Source organism: Dermacentor albipictus, unplaced genomic scaffold, assembly GCF_038994185.2.
Source record: "Dermacentor albipictus isolate Rhodes 1998 colony unplaced genomic scaffold, USDA_Dalb.pri_finalv2 scaffold_44, whole genome shotgun sequence".
In the NCBI taxonomy this organism is placed as follows: Eukaryota; Metazoa; Arthropoda; class Arachnida; order Ixodida; family Ixodidae; genus Dermacentor; species Dermacentor albipictus.
The window spans coordinates 70,724-94,277 of NW_027225598.1; the positions used below are offsets into that span (position 1 = coordinate 70,724).

General features: G+C 43.9%; 1 protein-coding gene across 10 annotated transcripts in view; it reads right to left on the minus strand.

The window, feature by feature from the left end:
• Positions 1 to 23,554, minus strand: part of LOC139052947 (THAP domain-containing protein 2-like) — a 42,170-nt gene that overhangs the window by 13,988 nt on the left and 4,628 nt on the right. For 7 of the 10 annotated variants that reach the window (XR_011510136.1, XR_011510137.1, XR_011510135.1 and 4 more), the window contains 5 exons: positions 20,563 to 20,751; positions 15,659 to 15,737; positions 3,973 to 4,125; positions 865 to 932; positions 607 to 781 (listed from right to left, as the gene is read on the minus strand). Coding sequence is in view for 1 of the 10 variants with exons in the window: in XM_070530094.1 (XP_070386195.1) it covers positions 20,638 to 20,640; positions 20,714 to 20,751 (41 nt within the window). In the remaining 9 variants the exon portion in view is untranslated. Of the gene's footprint in view, positions 1 to 606; positions 782 to 864; positions 933 to 3,972; positions 4,126 to 14,480; positions 14,679 to 15,604; positions 15,738 to 20,562; positions 20,752 to 23,554 lie in introns of all 10 variants that reach the window. The other 3 variants (XR_011510133.1, XM_070530094.1, XR_011510134.1) reach the window with 3 other exon arrangements.

Genomic DNA, 23,554 nt, shown 5'->3' on the forward strand with positions numbered 1-23,554 from the left:
ACAGCAGGAGATCGCATCAGCAGAAATTTCAAATAGGACACCAGATTGGTTAAGGCCTTACCAAAATTAAGGGAGAAATGATGCCACCTCAGTTGCTGTGTCTGTCGAAGACTGTTGCAAGGTTATGAATGGCTACAATTAGCTTTGGCACTCACTCTGGAGCTAGAGTGCATCTCTTACCTTCTTTTGCCACAACCAGATATGTCTACTTATTTCATTGCGATCGTCTTTCTTTTCATCTTCCCTTCTCAAGTGCATAGAGAAGTTGGATGAAAATCAGTACAGCAGGCAGTGAGGCTGACTGCATTCCAGTTATGGATCTTTGAATGCTGACCTTTGAAGAGACCTTTCTTATCAATAAACTTTCCCTTTGTGTTCAGGTTTCATTCTGGCATTACAGTACATAACTACTTACAAGCTAGTCAAGTGATAACAGTAGCACTTATAAATTGAGGAAGAGCATTTATATTAAAAAAGAAAACTTTTTAATGGATGGAAGGTCGATGCACCAGTCTAGGCAGACTTATGACTTTACATATATGTCCCTTCAACATATTCAACACTGCCAAGCAGTGTGATAATGTTACCCACTTTGCCAGAACTCACCTTGACAGTATTACAAAGAGGGATCAGGTGCAGCTCTTGAAGGTAGGTAGTGAGCAAGAGAAGGGATCAACACCATATACTTGTAAATTGTGGTGATATCTGCTAGATGTCATCCAGTAGCCCCTTGATTCTGACAATCGCACCTCCCTTGCGAAGCTGTCATATGCGGCGAATGCTGGACCATTCAAAAGAAAACAAACATCACATTTAGCATGACTTCCAACAGTGATCACTGGTAGCAGAAGTAGGATGACTCACCAAATAGGACTTTGCATGGCTGGACCTCGATATAATGAGGTCATGGTTTCACCAAGTCTTTGATGAACCTAGAAAAAGGTAAAACAAACAAAAAAGGAAGCCCTGTCACATGCTAAAACACACCTGGTAGATTAAACCTTGCAGTAAAAGCTTTATGAGCAATATCTCATGGGATACTCGAGCAACAAATTGATGATCAACGCCAGTGGACATCATATTGTATGTAATGACCCATAACGCACTACAGCAAACAGAGCTGTCTGCAATAAAGCAAACTTGCAATGCAGGTCATGCCTAGTACTCGAAACTGTCACTGGATGGTGCCATGAGCACAATCAGCAGCAGCCGATGCAGGACTTCTAATGTTTAGTTTAGTACAGTAGACTCAAGTATAGCAACACACAGGGCCACAACACTTGTCACAGTTACCACCAGTGAAAAAACACCAAAGAAAATGCTTCTCCGCCCCAAGAAAACAATTAGTCCTCCTTGCCAATACCATACGCACTGCAAAAGAAAAGTACCCCTTTCCTCCCCCCCCCCCCCCGAACCAGGCCTCTTGAGAGTGCAGTGTGAAAACTGCTCTCCATATATGTTTCATGCTGAGATAAGTGGCACAGCACTGTGTCTTGCTCTAATTTCACATGGCAATCACTATAACGTAAACTTGCCAGCAGTGCTTGCACCCATAAAGATGTCTGCAAATAACAGCTTGCATCATCTTCTGTTTATTCCTCGCTTTTTATGAAACTTCCGAAGCAAGCATTTGTGTTACATGTGGACTTCATTAGGGAAGCATTATTAAGTGCAAAATTACTTCACTAGGTTACAGTTCAGGGGTATTGTGTCCAATGAAGTCGAGATCCAAAAGTAACAAAACATATATAAATAATGAATTTCATTAAATTGAGATTCATTGTATTAAACGTACCATCAATCAATACTAAAGACCTCCTTTTCCGTGACATGATACAAAGCCTGCCATCTGAACTATCAATACCCACAACAGTTAAAGAAACACCTGAAAACTTCTTGAACTAATTTTTTTTTTCTATCTGCGAATGCTCTCTAATTATTGCGCATGGAGGACGGTAACAGTGATTACTGATATCAATGGCAATAGCATGGAAAAAAAAAGTCAGCAACCTTAAACACACGCAGATTTGATAGAATCACTTCTTTATCAAACGCTTTGATTCTGGCCCCAGAAACAACCTTAAATGGTGTTGCTGCAACCTCTTTATACAGGGTGAACATTTTTCTTTCATGGAATTCTTAAAGATCGCCTGTGGCAGATAGCATAATTCTCGTCTTTGAGCTCAATTATTTCGATGAAGTAGACATTACTATCACGAGAAATCAAAACACATATAGCACAATTAATTAAGGAAAGTCTACTAATGAACTTCTTAATTACCTAAGCTAGGACAAATATTGCAATTTACAAATTGTTGCCGGTGAGCTTGCAAGATGTATCCAATTTAAATGAATTCCACTCGACGTAGCTACTTAAAATGGCTTGCTGATCTACGTGGGCAACGAGGCAGGCAGACTGTTATGCTGGTTTTCGGAACTAACTTCTTGTTGTAACCAGTCGTCACTTTCCAATCGCCCTAAAAATTTGTGCGTCTTTTCTCCTCCGGCCTCAGCGTCACTGACTACCAACACAGGCTGCTGGTTTCAAAAGTGGCTTTCAGCTTGCAGATGTGCTAGTCCAAACTCACGCATATGTAAACATGCGAGCACGAATTAAATTTGTTCGACGCAGACTCGCGAATCGCACACTGACGAGTCTTGCATGCTGCAGCCACAATGACTTTTCTGCGAAGTCCGGACTTGATGTGCGGTAGTTTTGTTAAATTCAAACTGTAATGTAAATTTCCGTTAAGTGTAAGTTGAGATTGTATTCGTTTTCGATGCTGTTTGCAAAAAGCCCTTGTCTACAGGACGACGAACCCAGCGGCATGGAAAGAGCAGTTTATGAATGTTTTGCTTTCTGGGTAAACGTATAAATTCCAAAAGTCCTAGCAACAAATTCCAGCAACTGTTTCTCACTGTGTTTGTCTGAATCAGAACGGCAAGTTGGGCCAGTTGGTTGGGATTCATGGTAAGGGTTGTAACAGCGCACCCAAGACAAGGACAACAGCAGTCGTTTTTTTCCTTCTGTTGTCCTTGTCTTGGGTGCGCTGTTACAACCCTCACCACCATGAGTTTGCCTGAAAGTTTTTATGCGAAGCATATTACGAGGGCTCAACCCAGCTCCTCAGGCGCGGCGGTGACCATGAAATCACGTGACACCGTGACGTCACGACAGAGGAGAAGTGGCTTTGGCTCAACTCTTGCAAGACGGGCTGGGTGGGAATCGAACCAGGGTCTCCGGAGTGTGGGACGGAGACGCTACCACTGAGCCACGAGTATGACGCTTCAAAGCGGTACAAAAGCGCCTCTAGTGAATGCGGTGTTGCCTTAGAAACGCGCTGTTTCTAAGGCGTGCGTCTCTTGCTCAGGCGCACATTTCGTTGCCGCGCCGAACGCTGCTTTGCTCGACGCTCACCGCGTCCAATGCGGGGCGCGTAGTCGCTGCCCTGTAGCCCATTGTCTTACACCCCTTGGCGGGTCGACGGGAACGCTGTCGCGTTCCACTCTTGAAGGCGAAGAAGTAATGCATGAGTTGTTTCTTCGTCTAGCCGAACCAAATATAGCCAAGCAACAGCAGTTCACCAGGCTAAACAGTGGTTCAACAACTAAAATAAAGGCTAGTATGCTTCGCATCCTGGGCTTAACCTTACCTAAGCCACAGCCATTTTTTTCTCCTTTGACTGCTTGACATAGTTAAAAAATAGAGAGAGATCAGAAGCCATTGCTCCTTTGGCTAAACTTTGTGGAAACTTTTTCATCACTTCCCTTTTTCATCTGTCTTGTGAAACGTTTTTAATAAACCTAATAACCACAGACCGCGATGCAGGAAAGTAGTCAGTACTTTCACCATAATATTAAGACCATGAGGTAACCAACTACACTACTTGTGACTATAAAGTAATTCCACTACTGAGACTTCATGAGTACAACATCTGGTGCAAGCACAGTGAGTGCTCACTGAATACTCACACAAATGGTTTCTTATGGCTGAGTGATATGTTTCAACCATTCAGCTTTCCCAGAATTACTGGTCCTGTAGGCAGTGCTGTTGAGCATTTGGGAAACATCTTTGAAGAGAGCACAACATCAAGATGTACATAATCAGTCTGGAAACCTGCAATGCTGAAAAATTGATGTAAAGCATACTTAAGGTCAAACTCATGCCAATGTGCTAAACTGACAATAAAGCAAGCACGTAAATGCTAAAGATGGGAGCCATAGCAGATATGTAGCATGGTATTAATACAGTAGATTCATTTCACTGAGGATCATGCCTTGCTATCGACAGTTCTAGTGCCTAGCAGACTAAATGGCAGCTCTGACAGGAGGCACTGGTCTTGCTAAAGGACTTAGTTTCTTGCATATTCTTTTATTTTTATTTTGAAGACGCTGAAGGCCTGTTCTGTAATTACATAGAGGGGATGAAAGTACACCAATGGCACAGTCTGTGTTATGATGGGAGTGCAAATTAACAAGTGCACACGAATACATACTGACTGGTGATAAGCAGCATTGCTATAAAGAACGGTCTCAGTCCAGATAAAGGAAAGTAAAGTAACAGACAAACCCATATTAGAGAATGCATATTAATTCACAAGTGAAAACCGTAACACAGCACTTTCGAGAATTACTATAAGTGAGCATAAGTAGGGTAAAAAATGAGACATAGTGCACAAGATCAAAATAATTTATCCCTTGCAGAGAGATAATGAGTTAAAAATTAATGGCATCAGTGAATGAGGTTGATAAATGAACAAATTAATCAACACATTTTGAAAACGAGTGGATTAATTCACATACTCACACATGCCAAGAACACCATGAAAATGGATGGCAAAAATGCATAATGTGGCCATTTTTGGATTTTTATTTCAGGAGGCTGTTTAGTACTCCTACATAAGAGCGAGGCTCCAGTGACTGCTGGCACCACGTAGCCAGTAAAAACAGCAGTGATCCACAGTGAACGGGTGGAGTCAGACCAACGTCACCTGCCAAGCTTCACATCTTCATACCGTAAAAAGCTGGTGGGTTCTAAAGCTAGTTACTTGGCAGTGCTAGATCTTTCCAGGCATTAGTGGTATCTCTGGAAAGCACCATCCCTCTGTATATCACACATGGCTTCATATGACAGTGGCCAACAAAAAGTGGGCCTCTCGGTTCCCCTTCTACTCGTTGATTACATAACGAGGGTATTGACTCTGGCAGTTTTGATGCCTTCAGGTAGCTTATGAGGGTTTATTCGCCTTCTCCCAAGTTCATGTACTATGTGACGCCTGAAGTACAAAAGATGTTCTTCATCCACAGTCATGGGTGTGCATTGTGGTGCTGGCTGGCACTCCCAGGCCTAGATCTATGATGATGATGATGTGTGGTGTTTTGTGGCGCAAGGGCCAGGTTTGGCCAAAGAGCGCCATGACTGGTGGTAGTGTTAAGGATGTATTATGGAAGATGTGACTTGGCTGTAAAGTGGCCTAAAAATAGTCGCTGTAGAGTGCGTAAAATCTACTTGCTATAAAATTATGACGATGACAGATGACGAATACTATGAGCTATAAAATCCATCGTAAAAGAATGTGTGCAAAATAGACAATATATGAGATGGTTAAAATGCCTGGAGCACTGTTGCCTCGCCAGAGCCCTTGAAATACAAGGGCCTAGAGGCACGTGCTACACGAAAGAACTATCACAGCGCCATCCTCTGAAGAGAGGAGACGCTACGGACATGTGGGGCTAACAACATGCAACACAACATCTTTCAGATAACTTAGGACTGCATTAGTGTCGAAGAGGGGTTCTGGGCCGAGTAACATTACAGGATGAAGGGGAATATGCTGCCGGTATGCTAACGGAAAATGTTTTTTTCTGTCAGATTCGGCTTTCCGACACTCCAGGAGGACATGGAGGACGGTCAGCCTCTCTCCGCATCTCCCACAGGTTGGGGGCTCATTTCCAGTGAGTAAAAAATTGTGGGTGCCAAATGTGTGTCCTATTCTTAGGCGACAGAATAGGACATCTGTTCGGCGTGATTTTGTAGCAGAGGGCCAGAGTCCTAACTGTGGCTTAATTAGGTGGAGCTTATTATCTGTTTCCGCGTCCCACATGCGTTGCCAGTGGCCGCGCATCCTCCTTCGCAAGAAAGGCCTGAGATCTGTCACAGGCACCTCAGCGGTAGGGTTAACGGCTTGCGATGCGATAGACGTGGCCATCTCGTCCGCCAGAACGTTGCCCTCGATGCTCCTATGGCCAGGCACCCAGCATATAATGATATGCTGGTTAGTTACGTACGCTTTACACAAGACGGTGTAGAGTTCATTAAATACGGGATTTTTATGTTTGCTGAGTGACATTAAGGCCTTCACGACGCTGAGAGAGTCTGTATAGATCGCTGCTTTCGGAAATTTCGATTTTCTTATGTGCTTTACAGCAGAGAGTAGTGCGTAGGCCTCAGCCGTAAAGATACTTGTTTCCGGATGCAGTACATCGGATTCCGAAAACGATGGGCCGACGGCTGCATAGGATACCCCGGCATTTGACTTCGAAGCGTCTGTGTAGAACTCTGCGCAGGAGTGCTTGTGCTGGAGTTCTAGGAAGTGCATTCGGATTTCGGCCTCAGGAGCGTGCTTTGTAACTTTTATAAAGGATATGTCACATTGTATCACCTGCCACTCCCAAGGAGGTAAGAGCTTGGTTAGGTGCATTAAGCGATGCTCGAGGAGCGGGACATGCATTTCATCGCTAAGCTGCTTCACACGCAGCGAGAAAGGCTGTCTTAAGGAGGGACGATTGCTGAAAAGTGTAGCGCACGTCATATCGGTAATGTTATGAAAGCATGGATGTTCAGGGTTGGAGCGTACTTTAAGGAAATATGTAAAGCTAACATATGATCTCTGTAGGTGGAGAGACCATTCATTCGATTCGGCATATAAACTTTCAATCGGGCTTGTTCTGAAAGCGCCCGTGGCTAAGCGGATACCTAGATGGTGAACAGGGTCAAGCATCTTTAGTGCGCTCGGGGCGGCAGAGTTATATACCACGGCACCATAATTTAATCGTGACCGGATGAGGCTCTTATAGAGATTCATTAGGCACTTCCTGTCACTACCCCACGTAGTCTGCGACAGGAGTTTCATTAGGTTCATTGTTTTCAGACACTTTTCTTTAAGATGTTTAATGTGTGGGACGAAAGTAAGTTTATTGTCGAGTATAACACCTAGAAATTTGTGCTCTTTGTTTACAGGTATCTGATGTCCACACATTTCCAAGCAAGGATCCGGAACCAGGCCTCTCTTCCTTGTAAACAGCACGCAAGAACTCTTTTGAGGATTGATTTTAAAACCATTTTTCTCTGCCCACCCTGACACCTTGTTCAATCCATGCTGTACCTGTCTCTCGCATACTGCGAGGTTACAGGATTTGAAGCCTATTTGAATGTCGTCCACATAGACGGAATACAAAATGGCCGGTGGTAAGGAAGCACGAAGCGTTGTCATCTTAACAATAAAAAGTGTGCAGCTGAGCACGCCTCCCTGGGGTACACCAGTTTCTTGTGTAAAAGGACGTGACAGCACATTGCCGACTTTCACCCGGAAGGTACGATCGGACAAGTAGCTTTTTATTACATTGAAGATATTACCATGAATGCCCCATTCCGATAAGTCTCGCAAGATGCCGTAGCGCCAGGTCGTATCGTACGCCTTCTCCATATCGAGGAATATCGATAAGAAGAACTGTTTGTGTACAAACGCGTCACGAATGTGTCCTTCAATACGTACAAGATGGTCGGTTGTGCAGCGCCCTTCTCGGAAGCCACACTGAAAGGGATCAAGCTTTTCGTTTTGTTCAAGGAAATGGATGAGTCGCCGATTTATCATTTTTTCAAATACCTTACACATGCAGCTTGTGAGGGCTATCGGGCGGTAACTTGCCACTGAAGAAGGGTCTTTCCCTTGTTTCAAAACAGGGATCACAATGGCTTCTTTCCATGCCATTGGAAGGTACCCTGCGTGCCAGATAGTGTTGTGTAAGTAGTGTTACTTGCGTGTCATTGTGTAAGTTTTTGAGCATTTCATACATGATTCTATCGGATCCCGGTGCAGAGGTCTTGCATGCGCTCAAGGCAGCTTTCAACTCGGCAGCACTAAAAGGGCAATTGTACGGTTCATTCTGTCGGCATTTATTGATGAGTGGCTTGCATTCTTCTATTTGTTTATATTTTAGGAAGGATTGTGAATAATGATTTGAGCTTGATACACTCTGAAAGTGTTCCCCCAGTGAGTCGGCCTGATCTTTCAGTGTATCGCCCTGTGTATTTACTAGAGGGAGTGAATATGTTTGCCGCCCTCTAATTCTATTTACGCGGTTCCAGACTTTCGCCTCATCTGTAAACGAGTTAATACTTGATAAAAAGTTCTGCCAACTTTCTCTTCTGGCCTGCCTGCGGGTTCTCCTGCCTTGAGATTTTACTTTCTTAAAGTTGATAAGATTCTCTGCAGTGGGGGAAGCGTGTAGCAACCCCCACGCTTTGTTCTGTTTCTTACGAGCAATCCTACATTCGTCGTTCCACCACGGGAAGCGCCGTCTGCATGCCAAACCACTTCCTTCAGATATGCATTTAGATGCGGCATCTATTATGAACGCTGTGAGATACACAACAGTGGCATCGATTTCTAGAGAAGGCATATCAGTCCATGAGATTCTAGATAGATTTCGAAATTTCTTCCAGTCGGCTGTATCTATCTTCCACCTGGGAACTTGTGGGGGAAATTCATTTTCTTTAGATGTTCTTAGCAGTACGGGGAAGTGATCGCTCCCGTAAGGATTGCTCGTAACTTCCCATTTGAGTTCAGGCAGTATAGATGCGGAAACAATACTAAGATCTATTGACGAAAAGGATCTGTTTGCAAGAGAGTAATATGTGGGTTCTTTCTTATTTAGAAGGCACGCTCCAGAAGAAAAAAGGAACTCTTCAACGAGACGACCTCGCGCATCGATGCGAGAGTCTCCCCACAAGGTGCTATGCGCATTGAAATCGCCAAGAACAACATAAGGTTCTGGCAATTGATCTACATAGGATTGAAATTCATGTTTCGTTAATTTGTAATGTGGGGGTATGTAAAGAGAGCTAATGGTGATGAGTTTGTTTAGGAGAACAGCTCGAACCGCCACTGCTTCGAGAGGTGTTTGTAGCTGTAAATGTTGACACGCAATGCTCTTATGGATAACAATGGCGACACCGCCCGATGATGCGACAGCATCATCGCGATCTTTGCGATAAGTTATGTACTGTCGGAGAAAGTTTGTATGATTGGATTTTAGGTGTGTTTCCTGTAAACACAGCACTTTTGGATTGTGTTTTTGGATGAGTTCCTGCATGTCATCTAGGTTTCTAAGAAGACCTCTGATGTTCCATTGAATTATTTGTGTATCCATATTGGATGTGAATAGGTGCTGTGTGTAAGGAAACAGATGTTATGCCTTAGATTACAGAGCTCTTTCGAGGCCCTGTAATCGGGGTTTTGCCCTTTCTGGAGCGTTCGAGGGAGCCTCGCCGCTCCTTAGGCGCTTGGCGCGCCGTGAGGACAGGTGTAGTGTCCATTGCCTCTTGGGAGGCACCGGGCACATGCTCTTGCGAGCGAGTTTTCTGTGAGGGTCCTGCCTCGGAAGGCAAGATCCCTGCGCCCACCAGCCCGGAGGTCGGTGGGGCTCCCTGAGGGATCTGGCTGCGCCGGCTGTTGCCAGCGCTGGATGGGGCCGGGGAGGTGGGGGTAGCCTCGGCTGCGCCCACCTTCGGGGTCGATGGCCCCGTCTGCTGTGTTGGCGTAGCAGCGCTAGCTGCAGCCGCCGGGGGGGCGGATGGCGTCACTGCCGCCTCACTGGGTGTGGGACGGTCAGCCGCCAGAGACCGTTGTGGCACTGCCCCCTGACGCGCCACTTCGGCAAAAGTGTTTTTAGGCAAGTATGCAACCCGCCTACGTGCCTCCTTGAATGATATATTTTCTTTCACTTTGATCGTGACAATTTCTTTTTCTTTTTTCCAAGACGGGCACGACCGCGAGTACGCGGCGTGCTCGCCTTCACAGTTTACACAATGGGGAGAGTTTTCACAAGATTCAGAGGTGTGCTCATGAGCACTGCATTTCGCGCAGGTTTGGCGGCCTCGGCATCTCTGTGAGCTGTGACCGAAACGCTGGCATTTAAAACAACGCAGGGGATTGGGAACATACGGGCGAACTCGGAGCTTGATATACCCGGCCTCGATGGACTCGGGCAGAACACTTGTGCCAAAAGTAAGTATCAGATGTTTGGTCTGTATTTCCTTATTATCACGCCTCATCTTAATTCGCTTAACATTTATGACATTCTGCTCACTGAAGCCCTCCAAGAGCTCAGCCTCAGTCAGCTCCAAGTGATCATCATCAGAGACTACGCCACGGGTGGTATTCATGGTACGATGAGGAGTTACGGTTACTTTGGCGTCACCAAATGAAACTAGATTGGGTAGCTTTTCATATTGTTTCTGGTTGCGGAGTTCCAAGAGGAGATCACCGCTTGCCATCCTGGATGCTTTATAACCTGTACCAAAAACTTGGGTAAGAGACTTGGACACTAGGAATGGTGACATTGCTCGCACGGGTTTGTCTGGTGTTTCGGAGTGCACTACATGGAAACGAGGAAAAGTTTCTTTTTGACGGGCGAAAAATTCGAAGACATCATCGGTGCGCCCCCTCTTGAGGGAGCGATCAGGTAAGGGGGGAAAAGAAGAAGCCATAAGAGATTGTAATTTCGGCAGTAACGCCAGCCACCCACCGTGGAGTCCTACAAGGGGACGTTGCAGGACCTGTGAAACACGGCCTGCAAACGCCAGCTGTACATTACCACTATAACCAAATATAACCAAATATATATAACTAAATATATAACCAAACTATAACCAAATATGATATAACCTAGGCTGGCTATTCACACAAGGTTAACCCTTGCTGCCTGGAAAAATCGGAAGTAAGCGGAAGCTAGGAGAAGACAGGAAAGATGAAAAGTGAGGGAAAGACGAAGACTAGAGGAAGAGAGAGACAGGAAAAGGCAACTACCGATTTCCCCCGGGTGGGTCAGTCCGGGGGTGCCGTCTACGTGAAGCAGAGGCCAAAGAGGTGTGTTGCCTCCGCCGGGGGGCCTTAAAGGTCCGAGCACCCGGCATCGGCTCAACCTCCAGGATCCCCCTTTCCCCGTACACGGCTAAGCCGCGCACGGCTATACGCGGGAGGGTCCAACCCTCATGTGCTCGGGTCCGTGGTGTCGCAACGCACCAAACGCCTGCTGACGCAGACGCCCCTGCGGGGAGGCCTAGATCTAGTACACACATATTACTCAACAAAGCAAATGGGAAAACAGCCCTGCGTTAGCTCGATTGGTAAGAGCATCACATGCACAATGCGAAAGCGTAGGCATGTATGCTACCTGATGCCATTTACCTTTTCATTCACTTTCATTTCCCTTGATACTAAATCATTCCTACGTTGTAATTTAAAAAATCTTTTACTTGTATGCTTTGTTTTGCGTCATTGTCTGTTGGCTTCATATGATTGTGCATAACAAAAATTCTGCTCCTAGGTTCCCCTTCTACTCATTCATGGCAGTTGCATGGTTTACAAATATTCTATATAGCAGTAAGGTGCTGGTTGTGTCGTTAATCATACAAGCCACAAAGCCGGCCATGTTGGAAGCATGAAATGGCAAGCATACAGCATGTCACTTGACCAGATACAGGAGAAAGAATCCGAAGTCCTGTATAGTGCACATAAACTTGGTCAGTAGTGACCATTGAAACCATCTTTGTACACACTGTGGAAAGTTTGCAACACATCATAAGGAACTAGGAAGGATGAAATGTTGGGATTCGAGGAACAATTTGCAAACTAGACAAATAACATCAGTGCAAAGCGTGGAGTGTGATCCATGGAACAGTAATGATAACCAGGACAATGATGATGACTATGAAGAAGATGACTACAACAACCTTAGTCAAGATGCTTAGACGCTGTAGTTTTGACAGCCAATACATGGAGCGCTGCTTCGAGAAACTGCCTGCTTAAGCTCTGGTTGCAAAGCTTGTTCTAGAAATATTTCCTGATACTATGTAGAGCCCATCATAACAGATATAGCTGTTAAACAAGTCAAGAAATGCAAATGATTGCCAACTGTTCCTGTCCTGTGTGAAGATGTCATAGGGGTGGCATGACTCAGCCACAGTGACTGTCATGCCATTCTCACATGTGGTCTGAACATGTAACAATGCAGTGAGATGAAATCAATAGCTATATAGCTCCTAGAAACCCAGGAATGTAAATGACTATTGGCAAATACTTGCTGTTTCTGTGCACTTGAAGACATAATAGAAACAGCGGGAACAAACCACACTGGGTGTCATGACTCTGTGAGAAAATACCTCAGAGAGGGAGAAAAAGTGGCGGCCTTTTAATGAATACTGAAGAGGATTACCTGGTGGCATACCTGGAGATGGGCTGCACACCCATCTCCAGATGGGAATAATGAGAAATGAAATTAGGTGCACAGTGCGTGCAACAAATGCACAACCTACACAAACAAACCACAACATGCAACATTCAAACTAATTAAATTATCTCACTGTAACAAGTGCTTCTAAGAAAGGTTAAAGGTACTCTCCTTGTTCAGGATGCACAGGAAACACTATTCCATGGACCAAATACATGCCATAGCTCAAGGCACGACAGTTTTTAATGTATACTTCGTGCAGACATTAGGGCAGTTCTTGTTATTGCGACTGAAAGGGGCACTGCAAAATTTTTTGAATATAAAAAGATATTCTTGATCTGCAGACAATGCTTCAACATGAGAGTTAAATATCATTCTGCTGCATGCAGCAGGAAGTTCACAATCTTGCGTAAAAGATTGCTCACTCAGTCCCACAACATTAAAGGACCGGTCTATTATGTCCAGCCTATGACGTGAACACAAGCACTACAAGCAATAGATGCCACTGGGCAATCAATCGTGACCATGAGTTACTACTGAGCGGACACTTGCACACACACATACAGCTAAACCTCGACATAAAAAAGTCGGTAAAATAGGCAATTTGATTTGTTATATAAAATTTCATTATATTGAATTTCTCTGTTAATGCAAGTAAGTACAGTCACCGATGGATTTTTCTCGCAAGGATTGAACCATAAAAATTTCCAACTATTGGGCAATTGAAAAAAAAGAAGTCTCAATGACAAAAAAATTTATTTAGTTGACTTTGAAAGTCAGCCACCAACAATGCTGGACAGACCATAACATGTTGATGATATCTTCACATCAGAGGTACGAAGCGAAGCCAGCCATGCTTTCACATGCACTCTGCCACCGTGGCTGATAGTGTCGGCTGCAGTAAGATGACGCTATCATGAAACACCGGCAATGGGGAGCAAATGCTTCACGTGCCTCTTGCTTTAATGTATGCATGAAACTTGAGATTATGCAACCACCAGCACTAAACATGGGGGAGGACAGAGCACATGATGCCGCGCCATGTCAGCACACCCACTGTTTGCACACGTTGCAGGTTGCCTCTAAAACTGAGCATGCAGAATGCATATGCACTCAGCCACGCTGGCAGCCATGTGCAGCCGTGCTAGAAAAGGAGCAACACACCAACTAGCTCCCCCCCCCCCCCCCTCCTCTGTCCCTACCATGAGCTCACTCTGCTGCCCCTCACCTCTTTCCCATTGCTTGTGCGGGAAGACAACGTTCATAAAGCCCCATGCATCTCGGCTCACCCAGCAGTGCTTTCACTCGCTTTCAAAGCCTATAGCGTGTAGAGCACGATAGAATTTGATTACACTTGGACTTTATAGGAGATGCTGGTCTGCCTAAGCGGTTACTCTTGCTCGTGTAGCACACTATTTGAGAAATGCCTTTGCAAGCAGCCGCTTGTAAGCAAACGATTTGACTATCTGCGTCCACGGAAATTTCCATTTATTGTCTCGGTATTCCTTTACAGTGGCACTGAAATTTCATTACACTGAAATTGAGTATAAACATACTTTGTTATATTAACCCTTTGAGGGTCGATTTTTTTCGCCACATGTGACCACTCAGGGTCGATTTTTTTTATTGCACATTTAAATTCTTCAGAGGGAGCTATTTCGAAAAAAAATTACTGTAATTTTTCTAGGGTGACCGTTAAGTGAGAAAAAAATGTTTGGCGTTGGCATATATGGACTGTTTATTCAAGAAAAACAATAAAAATAGCAAATAAAGTTATAAGATTTTCAAAAAATTGGCGCATTGTTATACACAATGTGCACACGAGAAAAATACACAAGAAGAATGCGCACACGAAAATTTTTTGCAAGTCTCAAATGTTCCTTTTGCACTAATACTTCTTCAGCGTGTGGTAGTTCTTGAAGCATGGCTCCACGCAGAGCGGTTTGTTGCACTCAGCGCGCATGTACCTTGTATGGTATGAAGGACTTTATTTAGGTCCTGAGGGATCAGTCTGTCCTTGCGATATTTTTGCTGCCGAGTGGTGTTGGCGCAGACATGGCACCTCCTCTGGGTACTGCTTCCCTGAGCAGACGTGGGAGGCAACTTCGGAATAAAGGGCCAAAAAAGGAAACGCATGCACGGCGGCATCTTTCGTATGCGGACCCCTGTGAGCAACAACCGAGCGGGTTACAGGCGGTCACCCTTTGAGTGACAAGAACGAAATAGCCATCAATTTTGCGAGCAAAAGAAGCCGAAACCGCGTGCGGAACGAAACCGAAACTAACCGCCGCGCGCCCGCGAGCGCACCAATGCGTGAGCGGTAGCAGACGTGCCGGAGCAAGAAAAAAGTATAGAACGAAAACTGAAAGAGAGAGACGCGAGAAAAAAATTTCATGTATTCCCACATAGTAGCACCACATGCCAGGCAAGAAAAAGTTAGGAAATTAGCGCGCGTTTTAAACGTACAGACGGCGCCGTAAATATACGGCTTCGACCATTTTCGGACCTGTTCGCGGCGCCGTATATTTACGGCATCGACCCTCAATGGGTTAAGGCTCTAAATACACGGTGTTCTATGCACAAAAAATTATAAACAATTCAATACTTTGTTATATCGAGAGTTTCATATTAATGAAGATCTTTATAACGAGGTTTAACTGTACACCTCCCCCCCCCCCCAATCTACTAGCAAATAGTTAAGCGGTGGTTGTTAATGCATCCCCACTATCCGGTCATCACCCTTCTTAATTGCTCTCTAGCACCTTTGCATGAAGCCAAACTTGGAAGGCCACCATGAGTACAATGTGGAAAGTAAGTATCTCACTCTTATAGCTCCGTTATTATAAGGTCCTTTTCAACTGAAAGACAATGCACTAACTCCAATAAGTTCAGAGATTTGGAGAACAAGTGGTGCTAAGGCGTTTCCTTTCACGTGATCAAATAACACAATGCATTGAGTGAATAAATTGCACAAGGCCTTTTGGCAGCTAGGCTGCTACTACCAACACTGCTTTATGGCTAAAAAAACACAGCTGAAAACAAAAATGAAGTTAACACTAACATGGAACTAGGCTACTTAAAGAATACTAGCCTTGGAACTTCGTTGCACCAATGGTATACGCAAAGAGAGGAATGGGGCTAGTACCTTGAAAGCCAGCAGGCCCAGAAGATAGGTATTCCATTTATGATTGGCCAGTTGTGTCAAGGTTGCCTTTTGGTGTACCCTGTAAACAGTGATAGGCTGTAACTTTAAACCTATCTGTGCCAGTTGCACTTGTCAGAGGTTTCTCACATTTCAGGCCCACACATTGATCCGACAAAAGGGGCACACGTTGCATGGCTGGAATACAGTCACCGACTCTGATTTGGTTATGCATTTTGTATCTCAAAGCTACTCTTATGCTGTGAGATATGGCCCAGTGAACAGCCTCGGCTTAATTTCATCATCCTGGAGTTCTCAACATTCACTGCAACTTCACATCTACACTGAACATTCCTTCCCAATTAGAAACACCACCAAAATTGCCTCAAAAAACAAACAAACAAACTGTGGCACTGCTCAGCGGGAAAGTGCCATCAGACCCAAACCTCCTTGCAGACAGCTGCATACTATAATCTAGACTAGCTGGTCATAAGTATGTGCTATTAGATGACCTCATAAGTAATGAAATGCAAGGTTCCCATAGCAACAACTTGAGCATTCAGAAACATGGGTTAGGCTTCCCTTGTAGATGCAAAGTCTGAGATACTTTCAGGACAACCCGTCTCATAATGCAGCTCCCTCTGCACTCTTCATTCTTGCACTCTCAAAACACAATTTTTTTTTTACTTCTTGCTAGCTAATATTTTTTAAACTAAGACTAATGTTACCACTGTTCTCTGCAACCACTGTAGCAATGTTTTAAATGCACACTTGTTGCTCAACAGACAGGAAATTTAATGACACTGTTCATGCTTCTTTGATAAGAAGTCAGCATTTTTTTACAGCTCTTCCACTTACAGAGCTGAATGTGGTTGTAAATTGCAGTCAACATTGAAAAAGTGCACATGCCACTATGTCAAGGTTCCTTATCTGTACATAATGCTTTGTGTAGCACATTAGAAGGTTGATTTCCATGGGAAACTCTAGCCAGGTAAATCTTGCGTAACTGAATATCAGAACCCGCCTACCCATTCCAAACCTTGCCAGGAAGTGAGTGCACTCTTTGCTGTGTCAGCTGCATTTGGACTAAGTCAATAGATTACGTCTTTGAAAGGAACAGTGTTCTTCACCTGAACCTTTGGTTCTTCTGTGCACATCATTACAACATTGTCAAACAGCACAGCCCCTTCACTGTAGTACCAAAGGCTGCTTTGTTAAGGAGTGAAAGTGTTTGATTTTTACTATGACCTCATCAGTTTCTATTCTCAGCAGGTGGCACTTCTGTAATACTATGTATATTTCTCAATACTTTTCAGTTCCTTGATTTCTCACTCTTCAATCTTTCCACTGCCTACTTAGCTAAAATCAAAGACAGATTTAGATGCAAGCTGCCTAGGTGCACAAGAAGAACTGTGCCCAAGCAGTGCCCAAGCTCTGCTTCGGTGCTTCCACCTATCCAGTGGCCAACCTCAAATAAACACCCCCCCTCTCAAGGAAACCTCTTTATTCTCACAATAGGTGAGAACTTTCAAGAACAGGACTAAGTGAAGACCAGTACAAACAAGTTAACACTACACTCAGGAGTCACCTTATTCTGAACTGTAGATACAAAAAATACATTTCTGCTTTGTGTAGGGAAAGACATTTAGCATATACTAAAATTATGATTCCTTAGACTTTCATAATTACTTTTGATAAAAATTGTATGTGCAATCGCCACTAAATGCCCGTGACACTTGGATCACATATGCCTAGTGTTTTGGGGTGCCAGCCTAAAATGCTCTAAAGGTTAGTAAAGAACAAAATGCCAGAACGATTCAAGGATTTCAAGGATGACAAAGGTCAAATTTCGATGATGGGCAAACAAAGCTTATATGGGCACATAGATTTGAAAGTAATGAAATCTTCTTAGCTGCAAGAAAGCTATTGCTGAATAGGACACACACTTCAAGCTCTTCAAGTGGCTTTTCAAAGTTGACTTTCCCACTGTAATGATGTCAATCATCTTCAAGCATGAGGGTTTGTAGTGTCTCGCTTCAACCAAAGAAGACATACAGTTGAAACCTATTTTCCACCAGGAATTTCTATAGCCTAGGGCCTGAATATGGAGCCATGAAGGCTGCGGTGCGAATCGACTGGAGAAACAACAAAAATATTGGTACGGCTTGGTCGCTTGATGTGGCTTTGTCTAGCCCTGCGATGCAATGATAATTTAAGACACGCCAATCATTCATGGCTGTGAATACACCACATTGCATTGCTTAGCAACACTGTAAAAAAAATATCTGGGATTATTTCCCTATAGACAGTGTCCATGGCATAGCATGCTAGTTTTCAAAGAATTCAAGGAGCAAATTTAGCATCTTCAAGGAGTTTTAAGGGCCTTGGAATCTCCCTTTCCAAATTCATGTGTTCTGAAGGATTTCAACGAGGTGCACAGAACCTGTGCTCAGAACTCTGCATGCACACACAACTGCCGATGTAATGAAGCAGTAGCCGTCCTCAGCACCCCCTTGCATACGTCAATTTAAATCTTCAATAGTTACACTGTCACTCTTCAGTGCCAGAAAGCTTCTTTTTTGCATCAAAAGGTGAAGGAGCAAACACAGACGAGGAGGGGACAAGTGGTGGAGCTTAACCTCTTGCGGTAGTGCTCGAGTCTGGCACTAGCCAATATTTTGCCAGTTTTTTGGATTTGCCAGTGATTTGTTCAACAACAACAGCAATGGTTTGCTAGTTATTTGAGTTCATAGTGTCAACGTTTGAGAACTTTAAAAATTAAAGTTAAATTATGGAGCTTTTATGCCAGAACCAAGATCTGATTATGAGGCACGCCATAGTGGGGGACTTTGGAATAATTTTGACCACCTGGGGTTCTTTAATGTGCACTTAAATCTAAGTGTACAGGTGTTTTGCACTTCGTTTGTGAACTTTTAAGTACCAAGTGCACTTCGAAATGTTTCCAGATGAGAGATTTTTATCTTACATCATACTTTAATAGGTTCTCACACAATTAGTGGCGTGAAGTGCCGACAAGATGGCAGTACTTTCTGCATGTGCATTTTATAGATGAAATTCACATCAGTTCAGTGAATCAGGAGATGATCATAGTGCTGTGGATTTACATATTTCCCCTTGAGGTGGTCAGAAAACATCTTTATATTACAGCACTTGAGACGACAGTGACTATGAGCACCCTACAGACCTGCAGCACAAAACCTGGCCTCCAGGCAAAAGAATGCTCCAAGTGCTACCACACAGCATTAAAGCACTGTTGAGAGCCTCAAGACATCTTCAGAAATAAATCACACAACATGTGCTCATTTAACCTGAGTGCTTGTTTTTGCGTGGCGTCTAACTGCGTAAAATGGTTCCTGGCTGGAATGACCCCAAATTGGGCAACTGACCGTGATTACAAAAGGTTAACCTCATCAGAGAAGAACTTACAAAATACCTTTAAGTCACACCAACGATAACTTGAACCCTTACACTTGTCAAGCATAATGGTGCCCAGGGACTAAGCCTGGAAACTCTAGCTTTGTTTCCCACTCCCACACAAGCTGTGCTTTTGCTGTGTAAGCTGTAGGTTGCATGTGGCGTATGATTTTACGGCCATAGAAAATTGCAAGCTGCATTCTCTAAGCCAACAGGTGGAAGTGGTAGCACAGGCTGCACTGCTAGAGTGGTTCTTGGGATTGAGTGGGGCTACCACTGACAAACATCTGTCTATTCAATATTGGGAAAACAAGCATATACTAAAAAACTGCGCACAATGCCAGGAATACATTCTTGTTTACCTAACAAACCAATCGTAATCACTGTGCTCAAGGAATTATGCCTAAATATTAATAATGATTAGGTTAGTTTCCCTGTGTGCATCTGTAAAAATGTGCAAAATATTTGTTCTCTTACTTTTGGACAAACAGCTGTTAGTGACTGCATTTCACTTTCAGGCGTCCTTTCATTTGTGGTTGTCTGTTTCAAGCTGAAATCTAGCACTTGTATCAGTAAGATACACTGGTAATCAGGGGTGTGAGAATATTCAAAACTTTTGATTAACGAACCAAATATTGTTCATTTTAGTTGAATAGTCACTATATGTAAATACAAATATTTTTCTAATACGATTAGAATATTTCATAATATCAACTGTGTCCAAATAAACATAAAATTGGAGCAAGAGTACAGTAAATTATCACCCCCGTGAGCATAGTATAGACATAAAACATGAGCCCTTGCGTAGTGGAGCAGGCTACATCACTCAGGTAGCCTTACTTCACAGCCTGTATGGCAATCACTCACACTCTCCGAAGAGCCCTGTGCATGCAAAGAAACTACTTGTTTGGTCCCAATGCTCCCAATTTGTACTTTTAATACAGAAAACTTCATTACGTATTTGTAATCACAGAAACTTGCTATCTTTTATATCATTTTATATTAAATGTGATAAGGGCTTTTCATGATTCAAAGCCTATTCAAAATGTATTCGATAATCGAGTTGATTCTGGCACTATTAGATTCATATTCGATTCAGTCTCAGAAATCACTATTCACACACCCCTTCTGATAATGGCAAATAGGTGACTAGAACAAAGCTTAGAGAGATACAGTAATTAAATAAATCTGATTGGTGAATTAAACCACTGATTAATAAATCTTTATCAAACTGGTATTTTATAAGTGGATTATGCTACATAAAGACAAAGACAAAGCTTGATTTGCATTTTTTTGTCTCCTCACTGATCAGAAGTTGTGTTACAGTTGGCCAATGAAAACAAGCACACAAAATTAAAAATACACTTCACAGAAACAGACAAGGTCAAAACAAAATGTACTCTAATCACTGATCTGATTCAGAACATTCAGAACATAGGAACAGAAATGGCAACGGAGCAATGGCCGCCTACCTGGAGTTCTTGTTTTCACTTCTGCTTGCACTCCAACATTTCTCGTCCTTTTACTCAGCATGGCCTGTGTTGATTTCACTGTTAGTGGCAACGAGCATTGAGTGACTGCACTGACTTTCCCCATTGGAAGAGTTGCAACAGCTACACTTGCCATTATAGTGTAATTGCGAGTTGGTCCCAGTGGTGGATCTAAGAGGGAAAACAAAGATGTAGTCATTGATTGACCAATATCATTTAAGTTTGGACCACTTATAATGTAACCACTTATAGTGCAGGACCGACCATAATGCAGTCTTTTCTCACTCTCCTTTACTCTGCCATCGAACTCCATGTATGTGCATACCACCTAACGTGAAGCTGTGTGTGATGGAATACCGCTTATAATGCGGGTTTCGCAGGAAAATCTCGCAGACAAGTGCAGTGAGAGAGAGCGATTGTGTGGAGGGAGAGGCACTACTTTTTGCAACCATTTAGGGTGCACACCACAGCACCTTGGGGAAGGGAAAGGGTACATAAACAGGCAAGAAGAGAGGAAAGGTTAAAATTAAAAATTAAATTATGGGGTTTTTTGTGCCAAAATCACTTTCTGATTATGAAGCCCGCTGTAGTGGGGGACTCCGGAAATTTAGACCACCTGGGGTTTTTTAACGTGCATGTAAATCTAAGTACACCGGTGTTTTTGCATGTCACCCCCATCGAAATGCGACCACCATGGCTGGTAGAGAAAAGGTTAAGGCAGTCAATGAGCCCACGGCTGTCAGCGGTAGCCAGGTGGCACATTTACACCTTAAATAAGAGCCCTATGCCTTCCAGGAATGTCTGGAGGTGCCTGAAGTCAGAGCTGTGGTGCCAGCTGGGAACAGCACTCGTGATGCTGAGACCGTGCGAAGGCCCAGGTGTTGAGACAAGCATGGTAGCGAGCACGCTCCTCGATGAGGTGCGCTCACCAACGGGGGGTGAGAGTGAAGAGGGCGATTTGAAGGTGGAAGGAGACATGGAGCACAGAAGGAGCAAGCAAAAAAAAGTAATAATGCTGCACCAGCCCGCTGCGGTTGCACAGAGTTGCCTAGGCAATGGAGAAATCTTTGCTCAGGTCACTTGTTGGCAGCATGCGCTCCGTACCAAATGCAAGCCCACTGTCGCTTTTTGGATCTTCAATTTGTGTGTGGAAAGTAAAAGCAGTTTTACAGCGGAGCTGTATGTATCTCAACTCCCATACATTTTTCAATGTCCATGCCTCAAAAATCCCGCTCCCTTTATAAAGAGGCAAAGCAAACCAATAAGGCATGTGCTGACGCCTGGCGTAGCAAGAGGAAAGCTAAGAAACAACCCAATACATAGTTTCATGCAATAATTACTAGAGGGAACTCTGGCGCTAGTATATATGAGGGGCTGCAATCACAGTGGTCCAGTCAGCATGGGAATAACGGGAAGTACATGGATTTGCCTGAACTTTGCTCTTTTGGCTTTAAACATCTCTTCGACTTTGTATATTCGTCATTCTTAACAAAGTAGTGTGCAATAAATAATTAAATATACATTATTAAAATCATCCACCAACAGGATTAGCGCACAGGATGTCTATAAAAGAAGCCCGACATTGAAACTATTATGCAATGCATGCATGCATCTCGACAAGCGACATAGAGTGTCCTTATGAATTTCTTGCAGGCAAGCCAGTGTCTCGAGATGCTTGGCGCATTTCAATTTGGACACCTCGACAGGTTGAGCTGCTATTAGTAGCGATTGTATGTGTTCGCAGAGTATTCTACAGGAGCAGAAGGGAAAAGCCCCAAATGAAGTAAACTTTTACACTCAGTGGTGTGCTTTGTCTTTTTTACAGCTCCGCTATTAGGCCACATTTACAGAGTGGAATGGCTGCGTTTTTTTAACAAATCCAACATTGCAGAAATATTGTTTCCAGAATTTTGGTCTATGCTGCACTTTACTGAAATAATACCATTTGAAATTTCATGATAATCAAGGCTATCCGTGGGTGCATTTCACATTCACCCGTCGCGCTGCCCATAGTTGTAAAGTGTAGATATTGTGCGTGCAACCTTGACTCCACCATCAGTTTATGGTACGCTCTGCAAATTTAGTTCAAAGTGTTTAGGTTTTAGGACTACAAGTGACCTTTCACTGTTCGCCAGTACACACACATATAAGCTTGGTAGGCATTCACAGTAGTTACCGCGGCTGACCGGCCGTGTATCTAAACTTCATTTCAATCGCACTGCCCTTGGTTCAGCCTGTGAGGGTGAGTAAACTCCAAAAGTACCCAATATGCTTGGCATAGAGTATGTTTAGAGGAGTCCCTACACGTCATGAAAATTGGGAGAGTGGTAGTCACAGGATGTCACTGATGCACAAGTTGATGTAGTGGCTGAAGCCACATTTTCATTGTCTTGCCAAAGATGACAGCATGGTAGGGGAGAGAGAAGGGAATTACGCATTTTAATGTGAGGCATTTTTTTTGAACTTCATGCAGGCACTTTGAGTGAGTGGGTGAGAGAGTGAGTGAGTGAGTGAGTGAGTGAGTGAGCGAGTGAGTGAGCGAGCGAGCGAGTGAGCGAGCGAGTGAGTGAGTGAGTGAGTGAGTGAGTGAGTGAGTGAGTGAGTGAGTGAGTGAGTGAGTGAGTGAGTGAGTTGGTCACTCAGACACAGTCAGTCAGTCAGTCAGTCACAGTCAATCAATCAGTCTGTCTGTTTATCCTTCTATGCCGGCAGAGCTGGTGGTGCCTACTAACTTGAGCTGCTGGATATATGCTCATGTTAGAGTTGCCAGTGCAGTCAAGGCATCATCGTGATTCGAGCTCCACCATCCAACTCTCGCCTCAATTCTCATGTACTACAGTACCTGCATTGAGCCAGCTGGCGTGCCTAAGACGCAGGTATGCCAACTGTGGATTACCGGATGGTGGCTTTCCCTGCACAAACAGCACTCAAAAGCAAATTTGCTGCCCTGTGGACGGCAAGTGGCTCCTGACGC